Below are 16,298 nucleotides of genomic sequence, written 5' to 3'. Positions count from 1 at the left end.
AGTCAATTCTGATCAGAGATTGTATCAAATCCAACTAATGATTAAGTAAATACATGATGTACAGTAAATAGCCATGTAAATAAATTAGTTATGAAATCCCACAGGTTTCCAAGGAACATAAATTGGAGATTATAAAAATGGAATTGGTAGAAAAGTGGAAGAGGATTCGTGACAGTGGTGAGATCGATAATCCTCCCCATTTGTGGTAATTTTAATCATATTTGCCTACGTAAGTTGATTGTTATTTAAGTTGTTCTGGAGATTCCCTGATATTATGTAGTTTCCCGACACTGAGCAAGGACCGCGTAACTTTTGGCGTGTTGGTAAAGAATTGCCAAACTTTTTATTGAATATGCATCCTGACTTTATATTGCTTCTTATGCTTAAAATTGCTCTGGTTTTAAAATCTAAGGCTCCTCCAGCATCAAAGAAAAGACAGCCACCTAAGAAGAAATCAAAGACTGCTCAAGTCAAAAGTATCAAGTGTCAAGGTGAGCCATCTTCAGTTAATGAGTTTAGGCCTTGCTTAATTGATCCTCCATCCCCAAAGAAGCCACATGGGAAGAACAAGCTTGTTGAAGATTTTCCCATGCCAAAATCTGATAAATCCAAACTACTTGGTCTTGCCATACACATGGGTAAATTTGGCAAGAAATGGGATGAAACTGAGGAAGAGAAGAAAGAAAGAGAATGGGCTGAGAAAGAGAGAGCTGAACAAGAAGCCAAAGATATTGCAGAAGGGAAGCCTGTTAAGCTAAAGCTAGTCATTGGCAAACTAGATCAAGACACTGTGTTAAGATCTGAGTTTGCCTACATTACAAGGAATAATGAAATTATCTGTGTGCCTCCTGGACACCTCTTGTATGCTAAGGCTAAAGAAGAACAGGAAAGGAACAAAGGGCCTTCTGCAAATGATGATGCAGATATTGAAAGATTTGCTGCACAGCTCCTAGAAGAACTTGATGAGGAGATGTTTGATTTGGCTGATGATGAATCCAACATTGATATTCAGCAACAAATCCTGGATGAAGCCAAGAAGAATCTGGAGAAAAAGGAAAGAAAGCTAAGAAGAAGTCTAGGGCTGGTGTGAAGAAAACAGTACCAAACTTGACTGTGGATTTTCAAGAAGAAGTAGTCAAGTCTCCAAAACAAGATCCACCTCCTACTTCTACAGTTCAACCTGAAACACTTATCAATCCAGAAGAGCTCAAGAAAGAGCCAGTAGATCAGTTTGACATCTAATCCATGAATTTTCCAAAAATCTTTGTAACAAAAGAGGATGAGCTGGCAGATTCCTTGAGGCCAAAGAAAAGCAAAACTAGAAGCAAGACCAAACACATGTCTGGCCATATCAAAAAGAAAGGAGGAAATCCTAAAAGATATAATCCAGTTGGACCTGTTCAGGTCAAATCTCCAACAAGAGAAGTGGTAGTTCCTCCTGTGCCAGAAATTGTCAAGGTTCCCAAATCTACTTATGCATATGCATTTCATATCAGTGAACAGCCTCCAATTGAGCTGTATCTGGATGAATTGCAAAATATAAAGGCCTTGACAAGGACTAAAAGATATCCAGAAAGGCTGGAGTTCCACTACTCTTCACAAGCAAAAATTGCATGGCCACTTGAAAGGATCTTGGATTAAGACTACAATATTCTCAAAACTGTGTACATGAAGCTAGACAACTGGACATCATTCTCTCAAGGAATCAGAAATGAAATTCTCAAGAAAATTTAAGATGTGAGAAGAAAATGGAATGAACCTTCTGAGTTACCCTTAAGGTTGTCTCTTCCTGATACTGGTAGCTGCATTCACAACCAACCCTCAAGATTAATGACCTTCAGAGATGATCAAGGCATTAAGAGATTCTTCAGACTGAAGGATCATGCTAGAAATGCAGACATAGATATCTTGAGGGCCATGCAGAAAAAGCTTGATACCAAGATCACAGAGAGCCAAATTCATTGAAGATCTAGAAAGGGAGATAAACAAGAAACTGGCCAGGCAAAAGAAAAATCAATCATGAACATCTGCTCAGTCTAGAGGAGCAAAAATCCAATCATTGTAAAACTCTTATCTTTCAGTAATTAAATTCTCTTCTTAATGCAAAGATATCTGTTTTCTTTATTGTGTGTTTTGTAATCATCAAGCACCTCAAATTTATATCTGAAATTCCTACAGATATAAATATGGGGAGATTGTTAGGAATATGTGATGCTTGATGATACAAAGTGTTTTTATTCTTACTTAGAATAAAATTGCATGTAGTTGATCAATTGATAGCATGCTAAGGCAGTATCAATTGATCAGATTCACCCATCAACGGATGATGTGGTACTGTAACAAATTTGGAGCATCTTAGCAATTGATGTATTGTTATGAGTACTTTTAAATTAGCAGTTGATCTATCAATGGATGTTTAGATAGGGTGACATAATTGTAAATATGTGAAGTCATGTAATCTATTCAAGTGAAGTGAAGATCGATCGCTAGTCATGAAGTATCAATGGCTAATTAAGGGAGCTTATCAATCGCTACATCAACACCATCAATCGATAATTCAAGGAAGACTATCAATCGCTCATTCTGAACAACTTATCAATTGATAGTTCAAGAATATTATCAATTGATAATATTAACAATTGACAATCAGCAATTGACAGTTACAAGTCAAGTAAAAGACAAAGAGCACATGGGTTGATGCAACAGATGCTGCACCAGTTTTGGAAGCTAAACCAAAAGCAGTTTAGTCAAATATTGAGAATTTCGAAGCCTACCATTTCTGGCAAAGCAACAAGAATTTCAAGCTGCCAAATGCTGTATCAAGTCCAAGAAATTCTATATTTGTATTAGCTAGAAATTGAGTTGGAAAATACTTTTACAGAATAGTTTTGTTTGTAATAGTATATATTCACTTGGTAATTTACATTTCAAAGTATCCAAACACCAAGAACTGAAGAGCAAAGCACTAGAAAAAGTTAGCAAGAAATTGTAAGCTTCTGCTCTTCATTCTTTTGTAAGCAGCCAAGTATTTTTACTTGGAAGGTTCTTAATATAAGAATCTCTCAGGTGGATCAAATAATCCACCTAAAATTTTTAAGGTCCTTGTTCTTTAAATTTCTGTTTTAGTTTTAATGTTCTCTTTTAGTTTGAATATAATCTGTTGAGCAAGAATTTGTTAAAATTTTTGTAGATTGTATTCAACCCCCCTTCTACAATCTAACTTATTGTTTGCATTGTATAAATAACAGAGAAGATGCTGAAGAAGATCAGTTTGAATCCTTTGATGCTGAATCATCTCACTCATTCTTGCATTAATGTTTTGCAGCTTTGCTTCAATATCGTCCAGTCTGGCTTCAAGTTTCTCAGATTTCTTAGAAGACTCAGTCATAGTAGTAATCAACTTCTCAGGCATCCTTGCATCAATCTTGGTATTCAACTCAGACTTGAGAGAAGTGATTAAAGATTTGATATGGTCCATTTCTTACCTGAGAAGAGGGACTGGTACTTCTGAAGTTTGAGGTTATCATAGATTGACTTGCAAATGTGGCTGTGATATTAGAAGAAGAACTGCTTGGTTTAGCAGATAGAAGTGTTGTGGCCTGTCTTTGGAGTTCGTAATCCACAACAATGGCATTTGCAGATTGACAAGATACTTAAGCTGAGAGACTAATAGTGTTTGAGGGTCCTTCATCTTCCTCTCCGAAAGACAGCTCAACTGCATCTTGGAATTCTTCATGACTACCAACATACTCAAAATCCTCACTATCACCTAGAGGTAGAGCAGCCAAAGCACCCTTTGCTCTCAACATGGATTCTTAGCTGTGAATAAGGTTGAGTGACCTTTCTGTAGCTTGAGTATCCATCCTAGCAAAAGTCTGATAGGCTGAAAATCCACGAGCAAAGGTCTCAGGCTCAAGTGAGATGCCGTTTATGAGAGACCTATATTCTTGTTGAAATTCCATCTCACTTGGTCCATCATTGACACCTGCATTTCTCTCATTTTCTCTCTTTTCTTGCATCAAGGGCTCCCCTTGGCTCACCACACAGCTCACCTCTCCCTCATCTTCTCTTACTAAAGAGGTATTCACAAGCTCTCCTTCTTCCTGGCTGGAAGAAATAGCCAGACTCTCCATATCCTCTCCTTTTGCCAACTCCCAAGGCTTCCTCTCCACTGTGTCACTCCCTGCCCTCAATCCTAAAAGAGTCTGAGCTATTATGATGTGATCAACTGTAGTTGTGATTACAGAATTTGAAGGCATTGCAGTTGTCAACGGATGACATCCCTTCCCTCACCCTCACTACCCATCAAGACACTCCCCACATGTTTAGATTTCTTGGATTTTACAACAGGTGCCTTTTGGGAGGCATTTGAGGTTGGCTTTTGAGACTTGGATTTCTATTTGGGTTTTAGTCACTTCGGTAGGATGCTGTGGGGCATACCAGCATCCATAGTGATAGTTTGAGAAGAAGAGGGGTTGGAAGATGGATTAAAGGAGTAACCAAAGATTTTACCTTCATTACTTGCTTTCAAGACTGACAGGTAATTGAGATCCACAGTGGAGTGCGGGATCATCCTTAAGAGATCACTAAAGATCCTCTTCTCATGTACCCAACTTTCTACTTTTGCATTTGGGTTAGCAATAATATGCTTATCATTTACATGATTAGCTAACATCATCAAAAACCTAGCATAATTGATATTTCTAGGTCTAGATTCCCTATCACCCAGTTTCTCTCCAATTTATTGGATCATCAAACCACCGAAATTAAAGTACTAATTGGTAAGATACATATAAAACATTTGAAGAATTTGAGAGGTTATAGCATTAAAATTACTTATCTTACTAAAGAAAGCTTTAATAAAAGCATCACACAAGTAACTCCATTCCTTTCTAAGACCTCTCATAATAATTTTGCCTAAGTGAGTAGTAAGTAAAGCATAATTCATGTCATTAAGCAAATTGACTAACTGTACATCAGATGGCAAGCATTCAACAGCATTTTCAGGACTTTTAAAGCAAGTAGAAACAATATCAACATTCACAATATGATTATTATTTTTAAGAGTGAAGGAGATAGTTTCATCCTCAATATTGAACTCGGCAGTGATCCAGATTTCTTCCACAACTTCATGGACGATGGTGGGAGTGAAGAGCATTGCATATGAGAGCTTGCTGCACTTGATGAAGTTCATCATCCGGTGATAATCTCTATCAATCACTCCGGTGTCCATGAAAGAAGCAAAGTTGTTCTTCACATAGATGAATCCAGTGGGAGAAGTGTCCTTCTTAGTTGGTTCCATTGATTCACAGTAGTTGAGCTTCAAGAGAGTGGTTATAGATTTTTTGTAGAGAGAAAGAGAGTGCTTGAATTCGAAAGATCAAGATGAAAAGAAATGAAAATAAAATGAAAATGCCTAAATGCCAATCCAGAAAATTATTGTGATTGGCTAAAAAATAACCGTTATAAAAGAATTACTTTTATTTTACTCCGCAAAAATTACACACAGAATGTATGTATAAAATAGTGGAGAGAAAAAAGTAATTTCAACGGCTGAGATGTAACTGATATGACAACGGATAAGACAGGCGCCCTTTTGGCATCCTTTTTAACGGATGATGCATGCAGGAGCATTCGTTGAAATTTTTCAACGGTTGAGTCCAAGACGCATCCGTTGAATAGAAAAAATACAATTCTGTAGACTTATTAGTTGAGATAACCGTTACGTACTCCAGAAATTTAAATTATTCAATGTTTAGAAAATTGAACTCAGTAAATTTCTGGCTTCCAAATAACAGGTAAATTCACTAGAAATTAAGAGAAATTTAACATACCTAATTTACTTACCAAACTTGTGAATGTGGATTTATTAAGGGGCTTGGTTAAAATATCTGTAATTTTCTCTTCACTTGGAACAAAATGCAGCTCAACAGTACCTTCCATAACATGCTCCCTTATGAAATGATACTTGATGTCAATATGCTTGGTTCTTAAATGTGGCACATGATTCTCAATTATAGCAATAACACCGGTGTTGTCACAAAATATTGGGAATTAGTGACTTTTAAGCCATAATCAAGTAATTGATTTCTCATCCACAATATTTGTGCACAACAGCTTCCAGCTACAATGTATCCAGCCTCAGCTGTAGAGGTTGAAACTGACTGTTGCTTCTTGCTAAACCATAAAATTAGCTTATCTCCAAGAAATTGACATGAACAAAATGTGTTTTTTCTATAAATTCCACACCCTGTAAAATCAACATCTGAATAGCCAATTAGATCAAATCCAGAGTCTTTAGGGTACCAAATACCAAGATTTGGTGTTCCCTTAAGATATCTGAATATTCTTTTGATGGCAATCAAATGAGACTCCTTAGGTCTGCTTGAAATCTAGCACATAAATATGTAGAGAACATGATATCAGGTCTGCTAGCTGTCAAGTACAAGAGAGATCCAACCATACCTTTATAACTAGAAATATCCACAGATTTCTCATTAGGATTTATTTCTAATATTGTGCCAGTTGCCATGGGAGTTTTTGCTACTTTGTGATCCATTAAATCAAAATTCTTAAGTATACCTTAGTTTGATTAATGAATATACTGTACCTTCCTTAACTTGTTTAACTTGTAAACCAAGAAGGAAGGTGAGCTCTCTCATCATACTCATCTCATATTGACTTTTCATAAGTTTGGCAAACTTTTTGCAAAGTTTCTCATCCGTGGACCCAAAAATTATGTCATCTACATAAATTTGAACTAAGATAAAAACACCATTTACATTTATGTAAACTAGAGTTTTATATACAATTCTCCTAACAAAATGATTATCTAATAAAAATTGGGAAAGAGTGTCATACCATGTCCTTGGTGCTTGCTTTAAGCCATAAAGTGCTTTTAATAGAAATTAAACATACTCTGGAAAATCCGGATCCTCAAAGCCAGGGGGATGACTTACATAGACCTCTTCTTCCAGTTCACCATTTAGAAAAGCACTTTTGACATCCATTTGGTAGACTTTGAAGTTTGCATGAGCAAAATAGGCCAAGAAAATTCTGATAGCTCCCAATCTTGCAACTAGGGAAAAGGTTTTATCAAAATCAATCCCTTCAGATTGAGAATACCCTTTAGCTACTTGACTTGCCTTGTTTCTGATGACAACCTTGGGTTCATCTTGAGAGAGAAAAGCACTATAGAGACATTCATCTTGAGTAGCTCTCCTTCTTTGCACAGAGGCATTTGCATCCCCAATAATTAATTCAAATGAATGATCCCTTGTCCATTTTTCTGAGGTGGAAGTGACTGCCTTGATGATGTAGCTTCATTGCTAGAATCCAGATTAGCATTTTGAAATGCTCGCCCTAAATTGGACATCTCTTGACTCCTAGAGTGATTGGAATTCTGAGATAGTATTTTAACTGATATTTCTTGAGGGATTTCAGTGGATGCTTCAGCAGTGTTTTCAACGTATGTTAGGATTATCTATTGAAAACTCATCCGTTGGAATATTATCTGCAACATTCTGAATGTGTTCTTCATAGTCATCATAACTATAATAGAGATCACATTCACCTTCATTTTCAAATTTAAGATTGTCATGAAATCCTTCATCTGGAAGACCGTGAATCTTCTTATCATCAAAAACCACATGAATTGATTCCATAATGATATTGGTTCTCAAATTTTAAACTCCATATGATTTTCCACTATAGTGTCCAACAAAATAGTTTCATCTTCTTTGGCTTCAAATTTACCAAGATTTTCACCTTGATTTCTCAGAATATAACACTTGCATCCAAAGACATAAAGAAAAAGCTAATTGATGGCTCCTTACCTTTATAGAGTTGAAAGGGAATGAAATTGTGAGACTTGGTAATTAAAGAGATATTTTGAGTAAAACAAGCAGTGTTGACATATTCAACCCAAATATCTAAACAGACTCAACTTATTCTCTACTTATCTCATTCAGATTGTTAAATATGATGAATATAAATATCAAATAATCTATTACAACCATATTCGAATATTACCAAAATTACAAAACAAACCTACCGGCTCAACAATTTCGATTTTCATATATATATATAGTTGAGGTGCACATGAATCTATACTATTGTCACACAAGGAGCTGAGGGACGAACATTATTATTCTTAAGCGATCCTTCAGACGGGGAAAATACTTTGACTGTGCTCTCAACTTCAACTGCTTTACAAATGGACCCTTCATGGATCTCCAATACTTGTTCTCTACTCTTTCCCCACAGCACGCAGTAAAGCCCTCCAACCAACAAAACTCCTCCTAATATGCTGCAAAAACATTTAAAAAAATCAATGTACTATTAAGTCAAGCAATTTTCAAGTGAGAAAAAGACCGAATATATGAGTGTAGAGAGGCAAAAAACCTTCCCAAACTAGTAACTTCACCGAGAAGCAAAGCAGAACATATGATAGTGAAAACAAAGCCCAATGGAGTTGACGTGGCTAGGAACACTGGCCCTTTCTTCTCAATCACCCATGATTGCAGGTAATATGTCAAACCCGTTACTATAATTCCCTGGAATACATTTTCAATAAGACTGTCTGTTAAAACTACAAAATTTTACATGCGGGGGAAAGAAAATGACATATCGATAATATTTTTGTTAGACCAAACAAATAAGAATGATTATCAAGTAAGAGAGAACCATTAGAAAAAAAAAATCTTATTTTCAATATTAATTAGTATTAGTTAGGGTCTGCAGCAGAACTTCACATACAAAATATGTCAATATTTATGTATTATATTTTAAAATTATTTTTAAACACACACAACGATGAAAAAACATGAAAATATATATATATTTAGATTTTGATTCTAAAAGTCTACTTAAAATTTAGGGTTCTAAAGCAAAACTTTAGTGGTTCTCTGGCTCCATTTTAAGGACTGATTCTCTCCTTGGCGCGATCCTGTATAGCTATTCTATCAAATATTTTAAAAACAGGTTTGCTGCTCTTTTAAAATAAAAATTAAAAATGTGTGTCCTTAAACAAAATTTGTGCCTATGTGCTTTTTATAATTTTTATTTGATCCCTTATATTAAAGGAAATGTGTCCCTGAGAATTTGTTTTTTGAAGTGTCGTCAGCTTGGTCTCGGGGCTTGTTCAGAATGTGGCAAAAAAATCGAAGAGATATTTGTAAAGAAACTAGAGGCAGAAGGGTGAGTGTATGTGTGGATCCTATGAAGCAAGTATGATGCAGCACTGGCGGATAGTGGAACACCGAATAGATATGCAAAATTAAACAAGAGAAAGAGAGTGGTCGAGATTCTCTGCTCACACAATAAGCTACGGCTACAAGTCTGACATTCCATCCCAGCTTCCATTCAGAAGGATCCCTTTCCATGACAAGAGCTAGAACCAATGACTGTAAGCAACTTAAAAAGCATTGCCCAAATGTCAGAAGAAGCTTTGATGGATAGCTTTTCATCACTCCACCCTGCATACATTTCACATTTCACAATTAACAATTACTTGAACTCTTGATGGTATACTCGGTCTGTCCCCATCAATTGTTTACGTTGGGGACGGAGACTTAAAACGCATTTTAGTACCATCATGAAACATAGCTTAATAAATTATTTTAAACTTTTTTTTCTGGATAAAAATTTGATGTTTTAAATTTTTATACAAAAGAGAAAAGTTTTGAAAACAAGTTATGAAATTATGTTTTATATACGCCAAAAATTTAATGTTTTGAATTTTTATACAAAAAAGAAAAGTTTTGAAAATAAATTATAAAACTATGTTTTATATACTTTAAATACGTGCCGAACAATGGAAAAGACAGTAAATAAATGAAAGTAACAAATAACTTGTTTAAAGCCTAATGGTTGGATAGTCAGACCTCCCGGTATTTTAACAAATATAGTACAACAAATTAGCTCAAGGAAGAACATAATCTAATTGAATTTTACGCTCCAGAGTGAATCACAAAGAAGAGAAATGCAAAAGCTTTCAGTGTGACATGATATTTATAATTATGAGATCATGGACATAATTAATCACTCAACTACTTGGACTATGTTGCTTGGTTAACCTTGTATCGCACCCGTAATCGTGGAAATGTCTATTTCACCAACGTGATCATTCAGGGACCATTCAAACTCAGATATTTTGTATTTTGATATTTACACAACAAACATATAATCAATAATAACACGAAATGTAGTGAAGCCTACTGTTAGCCCTATGCCACTATTACTAAAGAAAGCTTTCTTGATTGGCCATGGACTAAGTGCTCCCTTTTATCTGAAATCTTATAGAGTGCCTATTCAGTGCATATAGACGTGACACTACACAGATTTATTTAACACACATGTTCTCTGAAAAAGCATATAGAATCACTTGGGGTACTAGTTTCCATTTTATATAATGCAACAAAGCCATAAAAGTAAAGGGAGAAAAAAGAGAACAATCCAGAGTTTTTTTGTATAGAAAAATATATCTTTCTCATCAGCCTATGTTAACCAAGTATAGGAAGAAAGAATTGATGCTTCACATACTTGGTTTCTTAAGTCTCAGAAAGAGATTACTCAGTCCGTCCCCCTCAATTATTTATATCAGAGGACGTGGCTCGGCATGCATTCTACTTCTCTCATAAAATTCAGTTTAAAAAATAATTTTGTTTTTTTTTTCTTCAAAATATTTACTATATAAATTTTTATAAAAAGAAAAACTTTTGAAAAAAGATTATGAAACTACGTTTTTATATACGCCTTAAAATGCGTGACGAGCAACATGAAATAAATGTAAATAAATGAGAAGGACAGAGAAGGAAGTATTAATCGAGGCGAGAGTTCGAATTTTATCAAGTGCATGATGAGTCGGTTATTGTGTTTAATTTTAATAGTGGGTAAAAAGAAAGAAAACCTGGAAGACGATCCACAAACCCCAAAAGGTGTTACCAAGAAGCAGCAGGAGAACACCCTTGACCCACACATGAGTAGAAGCATGAACAAGGGCATGTTGTCTGGGGCTATAGTGAGTGAACAAGTGATGGTGTAATAATAGCTTCAAGAAAGGGCCTTTGTAAAATGCTATTGTTGCTGCTCCTCCTGCACACAACACTATTCCTGCAATCTTTACAACTCCTGGGATTGTCTTCAAATTCACCTTTTCCATTCTGTATATACACAAAAACTAATTTAATTCTCGACATAAACATATCTACAAGTTACAACTATACTTTAATAACATTTTTGCCATTTGAACTTGCTTTTTTCTTTTTCTTTTTTGTAATTTAGTCCATAAGCTCCTAATTAGAAATCAACATGTACTTGTTGATGACACTTGAGGATAATATAAATGACAGATGGATGTTCGATGCTGGCATCGATATCATGTGTCACATTTCTTCTCTCTTGGCAGGACTCCACAAAAGGACTGATTTGTATGCTTCTGCAAATCGATTCGTCTCACATGATCTTATAACGACGTAAAATATCAAGATGGAACTTGGTAGTTTCAGATTTTTAAGGACCTCAACCAAATTATGACCAGCACAAGCCTAGCTTCCAAAAGATAGGAATGATCCTTAATTTTATTTTTTTGTTATTTCTTTTCAAATTAACTTTTTCTTTACTTGTATCTACTGAACAAAGGAGTTTTGAGAAAAGCAATACCTGAATAGAGCTGCGATGAGAAAAGTAATGACCGGAAGGGAGTTGGTAATGGCTGCAGCCAAAGTAGCCGAAGTGTATACAAGGGCAACTCCATATATATTCAAGCTCAAGGTAATCCTGAACATCGAAAAAAATATTTATATGTTCTCAACTTACACAAATAATCTGAGTAAAATGTTTGCAGTGCACAACTTACCCAAATAGAGACAACACAAAAATCTTGATAAGAATTTTGAAGGTTAGTGGTGGTGCCGATTTCCTACAAAATAACCATAAAAATTATGTGTCAATCATCAAAATTTCTCTATACGATATTTGTCGAAGATTTTGCAGAACGAAGAGTGCAAAATATAACTGGTACCATTCGGTGAAGTAAGCAAGAGGAGCTAAGAAAAGAGTGGCAGCAGCTTGTCTGTAGAAGACGAAGACGAACGTGTTCATTCCTAAATCGAATGCGACTTTGGAGAGCATAAACATGCCTGCATAAATGGATTGTACTCCTATAACAGCTGCGTAAGGCCCGGTTAAACTATCCATTCTCTGTAAACTTACTTCTACTAGTGTTCTGTCGTCGTGTTTACAGGATTTATAGCTTCTCTTTCTAAGTAGTGATTGTTGCTTAGAGTGAGTGATATGTGTCTACTGACTGCAAAAACACACACACATATATATAGATAGCTACAAATGTTATGGGCCTCCCATGAAAGAGAAATTTATATGAAACTTGGCTAGCCTCACCAGTGAGGATGATAGGTGTGGGGCGTATGTTGCTTTTGCGTTGCTTTCTTTCTTTATTATCCTTTTTATTTTTCAAACTGGTAGGGTGGATCATGAGAAATTACATATAAGACATCTCAAGCCCGCGTGTAGTGCCGGCCAACGGGCGGTACAGCCGGGCTATTTTCAATTGAAAAATGCTAGTTGACAGAAATAAATACAGAAATTTTATACAGAATGAGCTGGCTAGTCTCATTACATGTGTAAAATTTGTCTCCACATGAACTAGATTATCTGATGTGTAAAACTTGTCTGTCACTAAACTAATCTCCCCTCTTATTTTTTTTTTCCTATGTTCTATATATATGGAACCTCATTTTTCCTTCTTTTCAAAATCCATTTAATTAATAATTTCTCTATTTTTTACTACTTTTTTTTACTGTTAATTATTTAATATCACTCATATTATTTTCTAGTATTCATTCAATATCCACTTTCTCATTTTGTTTGTCATCAATTTTTTTCTAAAACTTATATTTTATATATATTTTGTTATAAAAATTCATCAAATTCGAATTATTCTATTTTACTTAGTTTACTTTAGATTAATATGTAAAAATTCCCTTAAATTTACAAAATGAAAAATCTAGTGTAGAATAAATTGTACTTGTATTTAAAAGTAATTTAAACTTTTATATCAAATAATGTTAGAGTATTTTTTATGTTAAACATGTTTAAAAAAAAACTGCATTCTAAAAAATTAATTTTATGTGTTTCCTAAATAATATCTATGACAAAAAATATTTATAATTTTTTACGATGTTGAATTGTTTTTGTCATTATTTATGTTTAAGATTAACTAACTATACAACATAATATCCACTTTTGAATAATCTTTTCTACATAGGAGAACTCAAATAAAAATATTCAAGTTTTAATATTATTTAACTCATCGTAATTATTTATTTGTACGCATAATTTTTTTTGAAACATGTTAAACATAAAAAGTACTCTAACATTTTTTGATATGAAAACTTAAAATTATTTTTGAAGAGATTATTAATATTTTTTATTAATAATTTTGAAGATTTTGAAGAGATTTTGAAGAGATTATTAATATTTTTTATTTTTGACATGACAACTATTTTTTAGCTAAGAAATTTAGAGAGTAGGAGTTACGTTAATTATTCCTATTTGGATTTATGTCTTTCATTTCTTCAATCACAGAAATTATCATTTATGAAACTAATTATAATACTTTTGTTATAATTATAATTAATTAAAAAATAACTTTCCATATACAAAACGCGAAAAATATTACCAGTAGAATATAATAAACAATCCATAGAATTACGAGTCTCAAACCGTGTCTTTGAAAAAGACATTTCTCAGTACTCACATCACTTTCTTTTTAAAAGCAATAAAATAATACAACGAATCCCTCGCATCACTTGCTTTCTTAAAAGTTAAAACAATCTATATCAAAAATGAATTTGAGAACTCACAAACTCCACACTAGTCCAATAATCATTAGTGGGCCGGTAAATTATACTTAGCAACATCTCAAGGCCCAGAAAAGTAGATAAAGTTGACACTTTAAAGAAGGGCTTGTCAAGTCAATACCATAAGAATTTTTACTAAAACTTTCCACCTCAGGCCTGCAGAAAATGAAAAATGGATCCATCTACAATGAATAGAATGTATATGTATGATTGAATTGCTTTTTTAACTTTTAATCCGGTCAGTTTCTTGAACGTGGGACGAATGAATGAAAAAACACGTGCAAAGTTGGTTTAGCGACTTAATTTGATTAAATTAACGCATAAATTTCCAACCCATATTCCATAAATTTAAATTCTTATCAGATTTCTATTTACTGTACTTCGATTTAATTCGGATGAACAGCTAAATATTATACAATTTGATCAGATTCGGTTCGGACGAAATATTAAATATCATACTTCATCAATTTCAAGCATAACATACATTGATATAAGAAATTTATAAGAATATCGGTATAGGAACTTCAAGTGTCGAAAATTTTGAAATGGTACAACTTTTTCTTGAGATTTTACGCATAACTTTTGCGCACATTGAAATTATAATAATATTTACATTAATTATTCACAACAGTTAGAACTAGATATAAGATTTTGATATCGGAATACATGCTAAAAACTAATGATATAAAGATAAATTTGTAAATTATATAAATAATCTTTTGGTTTTGTGTGAAATACATAAACTCAATGACATAAAGATAAACAACTTTTGCAAAAACCTTATTTTGTATACTTATATTTTGAATTTTACAATTCTTAAAATATTATATTCCAAAATTTAAAGCTATAACTGAACATATTTCTTGTATTTCTGTCAAGTGTTGTTAACAGCATTCAATTAAAAATTAAATAAAGATAGCAGTATTAAAAGTAGAGTATTACAAGTATAGTAAAAGTCTGAATATTATTTTTTTTGGAAAATTATGAATAGTATATTGTGAAATGAGTAATGCTAGATCCAGTATAACGTGGATTCTATCATCTGTACTCTATCATTTTTTTGTTTAAAAACGTAGATTCCACTATCATCCGTACTTTGCCATTTTTTGTTTAGTTTCGTACTCTGCTTTTTTTTTTTTCAATTTAGTTTTTAGTCTTAAAGCCTACGACTATTTTTTTTAATACACATATGTTAAAAATTTAATCATTTTCTCAACAACTTCTTTATATAAAAAAATATATTTTTATTATATTTTTAATATATTTTTTTTACTTTTCTTATCCAATATATTAATTATATGTATATTATTATTTTTGTAATTTGACGTTTTTCTTCCTTTCATTAGATAATTTATTTACCGTACTTTTGTACCAGACTTAATTATTTTATATTCTAAAAATTTAAAGTTTATATTTTGTTATTTATATTTTAACTTTATCGACATATTAAATTTTTAAGTATATATTTTTTAAAATAAATAAATATTAAATATTTTTTTAATTTATACTCCCTCCGTTCCATTTTATATGACCCTTATACCTTTTTGGGACGTCCCAAAAAGAATGAACCTATCATACTATTTATGAACAGTACTTTTCACTATTACATCCACTACTTTCTTCTACTATCTCCATTCTATAATAATATAAACACTATTACACCCACTATCTTCCTCCACTAACTCAAATTTATTATTAAATATTAATAGGTTCCACCACTTTACCCACTTTTCCAACTAAACTTACTACAGTACTTTTTTCTTAATCTCCGTGAAAGTCAAATCAGCTCACTCAATATGAGACGGAGGGAGTAGTAAATAAAATATAAATATACTAATATTATTTGCTATTAACTTTTTAAACTTATCAATATTTATGGTATACAATAAAAAGAAACTTTTTTGGTAGACAATTAACGTTTGAAAATATAAAAATCAAAATATTCAATATCTTAATTTAAAGATAATAACGTCATTAAAAAGATTATAATATTAAAAAAAAATTCATGTATAACAAATATGTTGGCAAAGTTAAGTATGAATGATAAAATAGATACTTAAAATTTTTGGGTTATATTCTTTCTTTTTTGGGTTTTTTCTATTTTGCCGCAACACGTGTCCCTGTATTTTAATCTTATTCTTTATTATTTTCAACTGCCAATACACGCTTAAATACAGATTCTCATTGTACGTTTGCTTGACGGAGTGGTTTCCTAACTGTCAAATGTCAACACAATGGTACCACTTGTAAATCAAAAACTCGAAGTAGTACCACTCATAAAAGTCAATTACACAATAATACTATTCATAATCTCTTTTTTTTTTTAAACAAACCAACATGACAGCACTTGACTGAAGTATACACACCAAAGAAATTTTAAAATATTATAGTAAAATTAAAAAAAATTGAAATTCAATA

At 32.9% G+C, this 16,298-nt stretch overlaps 1 protein-coding gene across 1 annotated transcript; it reads right to left on the bottom strand.

Moving 5' to 3' along the window:
- Positions 1-7,971: 7,971 nt before the first annotated feature.
- On the bottom strand, positions 7,972-12,343 carry LOC108211659 (WAT1-related protein At5g64700). Its single transcript, XM_064089305.1, has 7 exons — positions 12,023-12,343; positions 11,858-11,920; positions 11,662-11,778; positions 10,910-11,162; positions 9,318-9,476; positions 8,404-8,555; positions 7,972-8,308 (listed from the first exon to the last, which is right to left on the bottom strand). The coding sequence occupies exons 1-7, from the start codon at positions 12,196-12,198 to the stop codon at positions 8,107-8,109; spliced, it is 1,122 nt and encodes a 373-aa protein (XP_063945375.1). The 5' UTR covers positions 12,199-12,343; the 3' UTR covers positions 7,972-8,106.
- Positions 12,344-16,298: the final 3,955 nt, after the last annotated feature.

Source organism: Daucus carota, chromosome 3 (genome assembly GCF_001625215.2).
Source record: "Daucus carota subsp. sativus chromosome 3, DH1 v3.0, whole genome shotgun sequence".
Classification (NCBI taxonomy): domain Eukaryota; kingdom Viridiplantae; phylum Streptophyta; class Magnoliopsida; order Apiales; family Apiaceae; genus Daucus; species Daucus carota.
Note: the sequence above shows the minus strand (reverse complement) of the source record. Positions and strands in the feature narration are given on the sequence as shown.

Coding starts and splice junctions, on each gene's coding strand:
- LOC108211659 (XM_064089305.1), bottom strand. CDS start 12,198: ATGGATAGTTTAACCGGGCCTTACGCAGCTGTTATAGGAGTACAATCC. Junction 11,779..11,857: donor TTTGTGTTGTCTCTATTTGG/GTAAGTTGTGCA, acceptor TTCGATGTTCAG/GATTACCTTGAGCTTGAATA. Junction 9,477..10,909: donor GTTTGTGGATCGTCTTCCAG/GTTTTCTTTCTT, acceptor AAATGTATGCAG/GGTGGAGTGATGAAAAGCTA.